This window comes from Oreochromis aureus, linkage group 1 (assembly GCF_013358895.1).
Source record: "Oreochromis aureus strain Israel breed Guangdong linkage group 1, ZZ_aureus, whole genome shotgun sequence".
Classification (NCBI taxonomy): Eukaryota; Metazoa; Chordata; class Actinopteri; order Cichliformes; family Cichlidae; genus Oreochromis; species Oreochromis aureus.
Genome location: NC_052942.1, coordinates 405368 through 415040, shown reverse-complemented (window position 1 = coordinate 415040; position 9673 = coordinate 405368). Strand labels below are relative to the sequence as shown.

General features: G+C 42.7%; 2 protein-coding genes across 2 annotated transcripts; one reads left to right on the top strand and one right to left on the bottom strand.

Moving 5' to 3' along the window:
* The first annotated feature begins 491 nt into the window (after nucleotides 1–491).
* Nucleotides 492–4399, top strand: hypk (huntingtin interacting protein K). Its single transcript, XM_031744972.2, has 4 exons — nucleotides 492–693; nucleotides 2665–2720; nucleotides 2840–2891; nucleotides 4171–4399. The coding sequence occupies exons 1-4, from the start codon at nucleotides 532–534 to the stop codon at nucleotides 4264–4266; spliced, it is 366 nt and encodes a 121-aa protein (XP_031600832.1). The 5' UTR covers nucleotides 492–531; the 3' UTR covers nucleotides 4267–4399.
* mfap1 (microfibril associated protein 1) lies at nucleotides 4397–9544 on the bottom strand. The gene is made up of 8 exons (XM_031744970.2): nucleotides 9335–9544; nucleotides 7827–8043; nucleotides 7595–7733; nucleotides 7321–7508; nucleotides 6563–6832; nucleotides 6315–6474; nucleotides 5468–5557; nucleotides 4397–4937 (listed from the first exon to the last, which is right to left on the bottom strand). Exons 1-8 carry the CDS (start codon nucleotides 9414–9416, stop codon nucleotides 4758–4760), a joined length of 1326 nt encoding a protein of 441 aa, XP_031600830.1. The 5' UTR covers nucleotides 9417–9544; the 3' UTR covers nucleotides 4397–4757.
* Nucleotides 9545–9673: the final 129 nt, after the last annotated feature.

Sequence of the window (9673 nt, the reverse complement as noted above, 5' to 3'; positions counted from 1 at the left end):
TTATGTTTTTGTCCATCAAGCCACTCCATAGAGCTTCATCGCAAATAATATTAATTGCAGCAGAGAATGCAGCAAAGCCTCCACATCCCAGAACACCAGCCTTCAGACCAGCTGCAAAACAGAAAAATAAATACGTGGACAAAATGCATAAATTTGCCGTAATGCAAACTATTAGTTAATAAAGTACGTTACAGCTCCTCCAGTCACACAACCACTGTACACAGCGTTCTTCCAGTCAGATTTGCCTGTGTGCTGTAAATGAAAAACAGGTACAAAAAAGACAGTTACCACAGTGTACTGCAGGGATAGAATAAATGCAAGAAATGCAAAGCAAATATAATACTGGCATCTACGTTTTAGAAAGAGGAGTGACTAATAAGAGATTTCAATAGTTTTTAAACGTTTTTTTAAAATGACTTTTTATTTTAAATGAGCTGGAATTTTATTTTTTAAAGTCTTCCGGTACTACCCCGTATTCCATCCGTTAGTTCTAGGAACCTTCCTCTTTGTTCCGGCCTTACTCGAGCAAACATGGCGGCGGAAGGAGACGTCGATTTGGACTTGGAAGCCGAGGAAAACTGCACCGGGAAGCCGGCAGAGAAGCCTCGGAAACATGACAGCGGGGCCGCTGATTTGGAGAGAGTGACAGACTACGCGGAGGAGAAGGAAATCTCCAGCTCTGATTTAGAAACGGTGAGAGCAGGGGGCTAACGTTAGCACCGGAAACATGCGGTCCGTGCTGCCGTCGCTTCCCGCACAGCATCACTGACACAGAACCAAGTCTAGCGTGTTTGGTGTTTAGCTGACTCTTATGTTTTATACACACTTGATCTGCGCGAGTTTTGCCTGATGTTTTCATGCTAGGAGCTAACGTTTGCGCAATTATGTAACGTGAGTGATGAACACAGTAGCTAATTGCTTCGTGGCTAGCCAGCTAAACACCGGTTTTCTTTAAAACAAGTAAAATATGTTTTTGTTTTTAAAAAGACACGACAGCCTCACAGCTGAGACAGAGCATACTGCACATAGAAGAGCAGCGTTATAGAGAGCACAAATCCTGTGTCCTGTCAGGCTTCTGTTTTTAAATGTCTCTCGTTAGCTCCGGTATGAAATACGAAAACCTATCAAACGTTAGGGATGCAATCACAATCCCCAAAAGTTGATTCTCTTCCTCTGGACGTTTTCAGTGGGAGAAACGTTTCGTCACTCATCCAGGTGACTTCTTCAGTCTCAGCTTACTGCAGGTTTCCAACCTTATAAACAGTTGTTCCTCCAGTGGTGCTATTCATTTCAATTCAATAAAACTTTATTGATCCTGAAGGTTGACCCCGAAGGAAATTGGGTTAAGGCTGCCGACCTTGGCCAGCGCCATCTTACCCTTCTGACCATACATACATTACACAAACATCACATGGGGAAGACAGGTCAGAGGGGTATAACAATGGAAAATGCACAACATGAGGAAAGACAAGGAGAAAAAAGAACTCCCCCCAGACTGAGCTCCAATAGGGAGATCAGTTTGAGAACAGAAAAAAACACCTCTGCACATAGCACTTGAAAAACAACAACAAAAAAACCCTCTTAATACACCAAAGAAACACATGACAAGCAACAGGGGTGGGTAAAGGGTGAGAGACAGCCAACATAGACAGTACATCCGGGCCTGCAGCATATGCGCTGGTCTCCTTGATCCACCATCAGCATCGGAAGGGAATAAGCGTCGAAGGCGTTTGAAGGGGGGAGGGGGGATGAGTGTATATTTTCAGTCATTGTGCAAATGTAAATGGTGAATGGACTGATTCTTATATAGCGCTTTTCTACTCTCCCGGAGTACTCAAAGCGCTCTAGCGTATCTAAATGTACTGTTTATAAGGTTGAAACCTGCAGTCAGCTGAGACTGAAGAAGTCACCTGGATGAGTGACGAAACATTTCTCCCACTGAAAACATCCAGATGAACAGAATCAACCTTTTGGGGATTTCCTTACATGGATGATTGAGCATACATCAAGACAATGTAATTACAACTTTAAAGTAATTCCCATTATGCGGTACATTTAGTAATCCAATAGGGTTTACCTCACTGATGCCTGTCGAAATTGTCAGAAAATAGTAAAATGCTGCCTGACATTATTTTCCAAGCCCACTCCACTGCAGCGCCCCCTGAAGTGCTTCAGATCATATTTTGACCTAAAGAAAAAAAATAAACTACTGCACACTGACTCATGACATGACAGAGCAGCACAGAGTGAGACCAGGGAGGTATTTCAGTTTTTCTCACCTTGAAACCTTGTTTCTTGACAAAATACAAATAATTAACGCCTTTTTGGTAAATGCCTGTTTTAATATTCATTCGTAAAAACATTGTGCATGTGGCACACACAATTATTTGTGGTGTTTTCTAATGAGTGGTGACGTGATTATTCCCATCAGTTTTGCGACCGTCTGCTGGCGTTTGAGTCATGAAATGTGTACGCTCTGCACACTTTGAATCGTGAGCAGGACTTCATTTACTTGTAACATTTACTATAGGAAAATCATTAATTTGTGAGACAAAATGCTCAGATGTGTGGAACAGAGATTGTCAGGGTTGCGACATTCTTCATGTTTGACACATAGGAAGGTGAAAACCATATAAATGCTATAAATAGTGTTTCCTGTCACAGGCCATGTCAGTGATTGGAGACCGAAGGTCGCGAGAACAGAAAGCCAAGCAGGAGAGGTAAGAGCAGCTCCATCTGTAACTGAAGTGTTGGCTCCTTGTTTTAAAATCCATTCCCAGCGTCAGTCACTGTAAAAGACCCAGGAGAGTCCAGATGTTTTATTTATTCCTGCTTTCAGAGAAAAGGAGTTGGCCAAAGTCACCATCAAGAGAGAGGACGTGGAGCTAATCGTAAGTTGTTGTTTTTAATTTCATTATTTATTTTACTCTTTTTGTGTATCAGTAGCTGTTATACAACCACACAAATGCTGGTTCACTACATGATCTAAAGTATGTGGACACTAACGTGTGTGTGACCCAAACCCAAAAAGTTGATTCTGTTTTTTAAGTTGTGGTGAAAATGATCAATGTGAGCATCCTGGACTAGAATCAAAAACACTTCTATTAATAACTGATCAAGCCTCACTTGAAACGATTAGAACCGGAATGCTTTTCCTTTGACTTCCCAGCTGGTCGCAGCGCATGCTGCCTCTCCCTGAGCCTGGCTCTACAGTGGAGTAGTTCCTTCATACAGTCACTACGTGTGTGCACATACGGCCTTTACGTTACCTTATTAAACCCTGACTATTGTTGTGAATGGTGATCTGAAAATAAAATTCAACAGCTGGACCAGTGCTGTCTAAATATGTTGATTGGGGCGTTGGTAATGCAAATAGGGCTGTTCGATATAACGGTATATATCAGATGACGATATGAAAACGTCTATCGTTTCATATCACGCTATCGTTTGTTTCGTGGTGTCGCAAAATAAACTGTTTATGACAATATTTTTTCATCGATTTGATGGTCACTGTAGAATCTCTTAAAGTTCTCTGTTTCTCTTACATTTAAAGTAACCACAGTACAGACGGACAAGCGACTGTTTTTATGCGTTGTCGTTAGCAACAACGACGGTAAAACCATCGCGTGGCTCCGCTGTCCGCTTGTTTATTTTCCACATAAACCTTTCACAATAAAGCTGAAGATCCTATTGAGATTTTTCAAAATAAACTGAATTACACGAAATAGCATGTAGTGTGTTTCGGATGAGAAGCTACAAATAGCCGCCAGGTGGTAAAAAATAAACCTTAGAGCAGGCTTTTCCCCGCAGCACGCCGTGTACTACTCACAAAGAAAACTGCAGTCGTTTCAACTTATGTAACACGACTCCAGGTACACGACGCCCAGCTGAAAACACTTCAGGCAAGTCGAGCTGCCCGAGATTCACAGAATTTACAGAAAATGTAACATTTTTGTGATATATATATCGGGATATGAGATTTTGGTCATATCGCACAGCCCTAAATGCAAACTATTAAATATTAAACTTAAGTTTCAAATTACATCAGTGTGTTAAAGAAGGAATTGTCCTGAGCCAATCAGAAGGTCCTTTCAAAGTCCAGTTAACTGTAGTTTTTATAAAACCAGTTGTCTTTACGCTTCTTATTTTGGTGTCCGTGTTGTTGTCCAGATGTCTGAGATGGAGATTTCGAGGGCCGTGGCTGAGCGCAGTCTGAGGGAACACATGGGGAACGTGGTGGAAGCTCTGGTGGCTCTGACCAACTGAACAAACATGACTGACACACTGGACTGCTTCATTAGGCTCATCAGTTACGCTGGGTGGTTAAACTGTCATGGTGTCATCTTTACTGTTGTTTTTTTTGTTTTTGTTTTTTAAATAAAAGTTGACATTTGGCTTCTTTCATGTCCGTTTATGAAAAAAGAAAACACACTGCTTTTATTGGAATAAGCAGCAAACATCAGCAAACAACACCAAGGAAAAAGGAACAAGTCAGTGGGAGACTGTGTACTAAATGTTGAATTTACAAAATTACATCACAAGCCATCGTCCAATGACGTAGAAACATCTTTTTTGCACCAGCTGCATCTCCTGTAGATTTCATGGAGCCAGCAGTGATGGTGCACCTTACAATCAGTCCTTCTGCTGATTTCCTTCCACGTCACAGTCCAGAAAAACAGACCATCAGGCTGCAGTTCAGTCTGTCAAAGTCTTTACAGCTGCACTGTGGGCCTGCTCATATCCTGTTCACATGCATCTTAAGTCTTCCTCTTCTTCACGGTGGGCCGGTCAAACACGTCCCTCACGCCTGCCGCCTTCTGCTTGAAGAACTTGGTGTTCTGAGCGCTCTCTTGAGCCCAGGCAGAGTCGAACGACGTGGTGTCCTGGTCCACCAGGTGGGTGTACTTTGTGCGTCCAGACCGACCAAAGTTTTTCACCTTTGCAGGAAACAAACCACAAAAGATCAGAGAGCCCCGTAATTGAAGAGAAAAAGAAACTCCTTTTGCTACTGCCTGAATAAGATGCACTGTTATTGTCTCTACTGCTCTGTGCAGTACGAGAGGTTCTCTCAACCTCCACTGCTGTCACCACGTGTGAGAGGAAGTCAGTGGGACAGCAGCAGAGGACACACAGAGGATAATGTGACTCAAGTCAAAGACGACTGTTCAGTCATTAAAGCTTCCAAACAAGTACCGATTTATGAAAACGAACGAATAAACAGACGCAGATTAACAACAAATATCTGCAAGTGCACCAAGTAAGCAGGTCCAAGCTAGCCGGAGTGCTGAAACACCCGCAGCACACAAGGACATTTAATTTCACAATATAGCTGTCCAAATGTCTTCAGAACAACAAGACACAAATGTAAAAACATGGTTAAGTGTTTACACACAATGCTGTTATAACAATGTTCAGTGAAACAGTCCAGGCTACGATAAAGATGAGAGAAAAAGCAAACGCCACCGACCTGCATAACTTTGGGTAAGATGGTTTTGTTGAAGTGATCCTCCAGAGTAGGTGCACTGAAATCTCTCTTGTACACGTCCTCCTCCTCGTCCTGCAAAAGAAAAACATATCCTGACACTTAGACTGATCACTGACATCATCAGCTGATATCCTGCAGCTTGGATCAATGTTCACAGGGACAAGCCAGAAGGTCAGAGATGTTACGACTATAAAAACTAAGAGTAGTTTAAAAAGCTCACTGATACAAGAGCTTGTTGTTGGGGACAAACAGTACAGGCCTGGTGCTTGTTCAAAGTTCACATCCACAAGGATTACAAGCATCTCCTGCACTGTGTAGGGTGCATATTTGCTGCTTTTTTCAGACAGTAAACAGCCCAACACCACCAGCCCACTGAAGCTGTGCATCCCTGTGTGCATGCACATAGCATACACAAAATATCCAACATGTACTCAACTTTACTGAAAATCATTTTATCATCCGTCTCTGGTTCATCAAACCAAACTACAGTCACCTGACCTTTGGCACACAAATCCAAATTAATTCATTTCTAAGTGAACTAACTTTGAGCTTTACTCAACTATATACAGGTAAATGCATAAAAAGTATTTGTTGCAAAGAGATCGTCCTCAAATAGTTTGACTAAAAAATACAAGAAAAGGGGAATGGAAATCGAGAAAGTAGTATAATAAGAAATTAAAGTATTATTGCTTTGTTAGATGTAACAAAGGTTTTAAGGTTTTTAGGAGAAACTCAGCAGCACGGAGGAGCAGCAAAGCCTTGGGTTAAGCTGGGACATTTGGGGGAAGCTCAGAAGGTGCAGTAAGACTGAAGCACTGTGGTGACTCACCATGAAGAAGGCTCCTCTGTGGTAGTATTTCTGGAGGAACTTGTATTTGCCTTTGGTGGCTTTGTTGGTGACGACCTTGCCGTTGTTGCGCAGCTCGGCCCTGCGCTCCTCCTCAGTCAAGCTGTGGAATCTCTCGATTTCAGACTTCTCCTTCTCGAAGCTGAGAACAAACAACAGTCATGAGCTCTTCTCTGCACGTTCCTTTATCACAAATTCATTTTCAGTCACTCAAACTGGTGTTTACTCACGCTTCTCGTGCCTCTCTGTCCCTCTTGATGCGCTTCAGCTCTCTGACCTTCCAGGCTTCGTATTCCTCCTCCTCGTTCTCTCCATCGGTGTCCAGAGCGTCCAGAGCAGCCAGCGTGCGCCGGTTCTCCTCAAACTCCTTCTTGGCCTCTTCCTCCACGATCTTGAGGGTATAGCGCCGTCGCTCCTCCGCCTGCCGCTTCGCTTCGGCCTCCAACTCTCTCTGTCTCTGCTCCTCTGCTTCACGCTCTGCCACTGTGACTCTCTCTTTTCTGTGGAGAAAACAGTTCATGTGCTCATTAATGTTAAGGGCCTGGTATTCAGGCCGGTGTCGTTGTGATCTGCTTCCATCTAAAACACGAAGCGCAGCTGCTTTCTTCACCGCAGAGCTGCACGAGGGGCGGCTTTAACAGGATTAAAGTGTTCAGGAGTTACTTTGACAGAAATGTTCAGCTCTACTCGAGCTGTTTCCAAACACATTTTTGAGTGTGAACAGCTCCAGACTGTCCTGTATGTTTCCAAATGACATGAGTGTTCTGGATAAATGAGACAAAGCACACTTGATAAAAGACTCATCATTCACTCATCACTCAGAATATGTTTTCTCCATGCTGCTAATTTTTGTTCCTTCAGAAATGCAAGCAGACACTTCCTGTGTGTCTTGATCTGTCAACGTTCTGCACAGAAAACTGACCGTCTGTCTGCGACTGATAAATATGGTCTTTGGATTTACATTGTTCTACAAACTTTCATCTCGTACTTGCGGATGAAGACAGGTTTGAGCCGCGGCTCTGCTTCGTCCTCGCTGTCGGTGTATTCCTCGTATTCAGACTCTGACTCCGACTCGTCTCCTGATTTCCCCTCTTCCTCCACCTCCATGACCTCCATCTCTTCATTCTTTCTTTCCAAGGCTCGCTGACGCATCATTGCTCGCCTCCTCTCGATTTCCTGTAAGTGTCAAGAAGAAAAAAACATGTCTCACTACAAATAAGTGAAGAAAAAAAAACTTTTGACAAATGTAAGCATTAAGGCACCTCATCATCCACTTCTTCTTCCTCCTCCTCTTCATCTTCACTGCTCTCCTCTCGCTGTGGGTGCCACGTGCCTTCATCAGAGTCTTCACTGCTCTCAGCCACAACTTCAGGCTCTGCTATCTGTCTGTGTCTTGCAAGCCTGAGGACAAACAGGCACAAACCATGTTCACGTCAGCTTTCCAACATGATCGTTTTGGTGAACTTGAATCAGATCGTAAACGCTGGGCGCCACCTCTCTTCCACGTCCTCAGAGACACGGTTTAGCAAACGCCTGAGACGTGGATCAGAGACATCCTCCTCCTCCAGCTCCACCTCTGTCTCCATTTCTTTTCCCTTCTTCACAAACTGGAAGTCTTCTTCTTCTTCATCAGACGACTCCATCGGCGCGTAGTCAGGGCGTTTACCCGACACGTACCTTTTCACCTTCACCTTCTCCATGGAGAGCTCACCTGGCACATGGAGAGACACAATCCTCTTAATCACACTTGAACCTACGTAAAGTTCTCCGATTAGGAATACCAGCTCAGCAGAACCACAAATAATACCAACTTTGAAGTTTCTCATTTTAATCTTTAGTTAAGACCAAGTAATAAATGTCATCATTTATTACTGGTAACTAAATCATTACATGACAAACTGATCACCAGAAAACTCATGCCTTTCTCACAGGACATGCAAATCATAAAAAATCATCTTAAAAGTACCTAAACATGAATTTATTTAATATTATACAATACTGGTAACCCCAAATGAATGATTACACACAGTTTGTCTTTCAGTTATTATTTAATTTACTTCTAATATCCAATTTCTGTGTATATAGCAAAACTAATAAAAACCTTTAAAAAATACTTTTATCAATCAACGAGTCCACTGACATGAAGCAAAATTTTAATTTAGAACATTTTTTTCTTTTTTAAGTAAGAATTAAATCCAACTTTTCTTAAACACACGTGACATCAAACTGAGTGTATTTACATGTATATATTAGTGCTATTTCTTACATTTGTAAACTCTGCAACATATTGTGTTACTTAATTAGTTTAGTCTGTTGCTGTTACTGTCTTGGAGCAACTGTAACCCACATAACTTCCTTAGGGATTAATAAAGATTCCGATTTTGGGGTCACTGGTCTTTAGGTAACTGCAATGCCTGACAGTGCTGATGTCTGTGTATATACGTCCTCACTGACTTCAGGCCGCTCGCAACACGCTGATGCGGACAGTTTTTTTCTACTCTTGACTCTGTATTATGTCACACAGAGGGAATATCCCCAACTGGGTCATGTCACCTGCTCTAAAAACCTTCTGTTTAGGAAGGCCAGCCAATGAAAACCTTTGGCTTAAAGACGCAGGAGCTCGTTTAACACAGAGTGGACTGAAAGTTTATCTGACGTGTAAATCGTGCAAACCTCCCACTGAAGCACCCCACAATAAAAACGTGGCTCTGTTTTAATGCAACTCCACTCGAAGGCCGCAGGTAGTGCAGGATCCCATCAGGTTTACTGAGACCCGTTATCCAACTACAACACTACAACTATGTAGACGAAGATAATTTTGTTAACACTTTCTCTCAATTGTTAAATTGTTACACTAATGTTATTAAATTAAGTTTAAAAAAAAGTACAGTCCATTTTTTCCAGCATATATCTTCGTACATAAATGTACTACCAGCTTTGCTATTCCAGCTAACTAGCTTAGCACGCAGCTAGGACCCTGCTTACTAACCGCACAAGCTCACCTTTCTCATTCCGGACCGGCACGGCTCCGGCCGTGGACTGGATCGGTGGAAGCTTCATGTTTAGGGCTTCGCGACTAGACATGACTGCCCGGTCCACGATATGCAACCGTACAAAGATTAAAAAAGGAGTATTTCACTTTGACAAAACGAATTCCTCGTCGTCGCTGAACTCAAACGGAAGTTTGACACAATCGGCGAACGGACAGGAAGTGAATTTGCTCCGACAGTTCTTCCGCCGGTGAGCGATGACTGTGTTCATTTCACTTTAATACAGAAGATAATGTCATTTAGTATCCCCAGAAGTGAGGCATTTGGTTTACACGGGAAATAAGTTTGCGA

Excerpts from the sequence above, each read along its gene's own strand:
- hypk (XM_031744972.2), top strand. The coding sequence starts at position 532 with ATGGCGGCGGAAGGAGACGTCGATTTGGACTTGGAAGCCGAGGAAAAC. Across the intron at positions 694-2,664 it reads CCAGCTCTGATTTAGAAACG|GCCATGTCAGTGATTGGAGA; the intron begins GTGAGAGCAGGG and ends TTCCTGTCACAG. Across the intron at positions 2,892-4,170 it reads GAGAGGACGTGGAGCTAATC|ATGTCTGAGATGGAGATTTC; the intron begins GTAAGTTGTTGT and ends GTTGTTGTCCAG.
- mfap1 (XM_031744970.2), bottom strand. The coding sequence starts at position 9,416 with ATGTCTAGTCGCGAAGCCCTAAACATGAAGCTTCCACCGATCCAGTCC. Across the intron at positions 8,044-9,334 it reads GCCGGTCCGGAATGAGAAAG|GTGAGCTCTCCATGGAGAAG; the intron begins GTGAGCTTGTGC and ends TCCATGTGCCAG. Across the intron at positions 6,475-6,562 it reads GACAGAGAGGCACGAGAAGC|CTTCGAGAAGGAGAAGTCTG; the intron begins GTGAGTAAACAC and ends GTTTGTTCTCAG.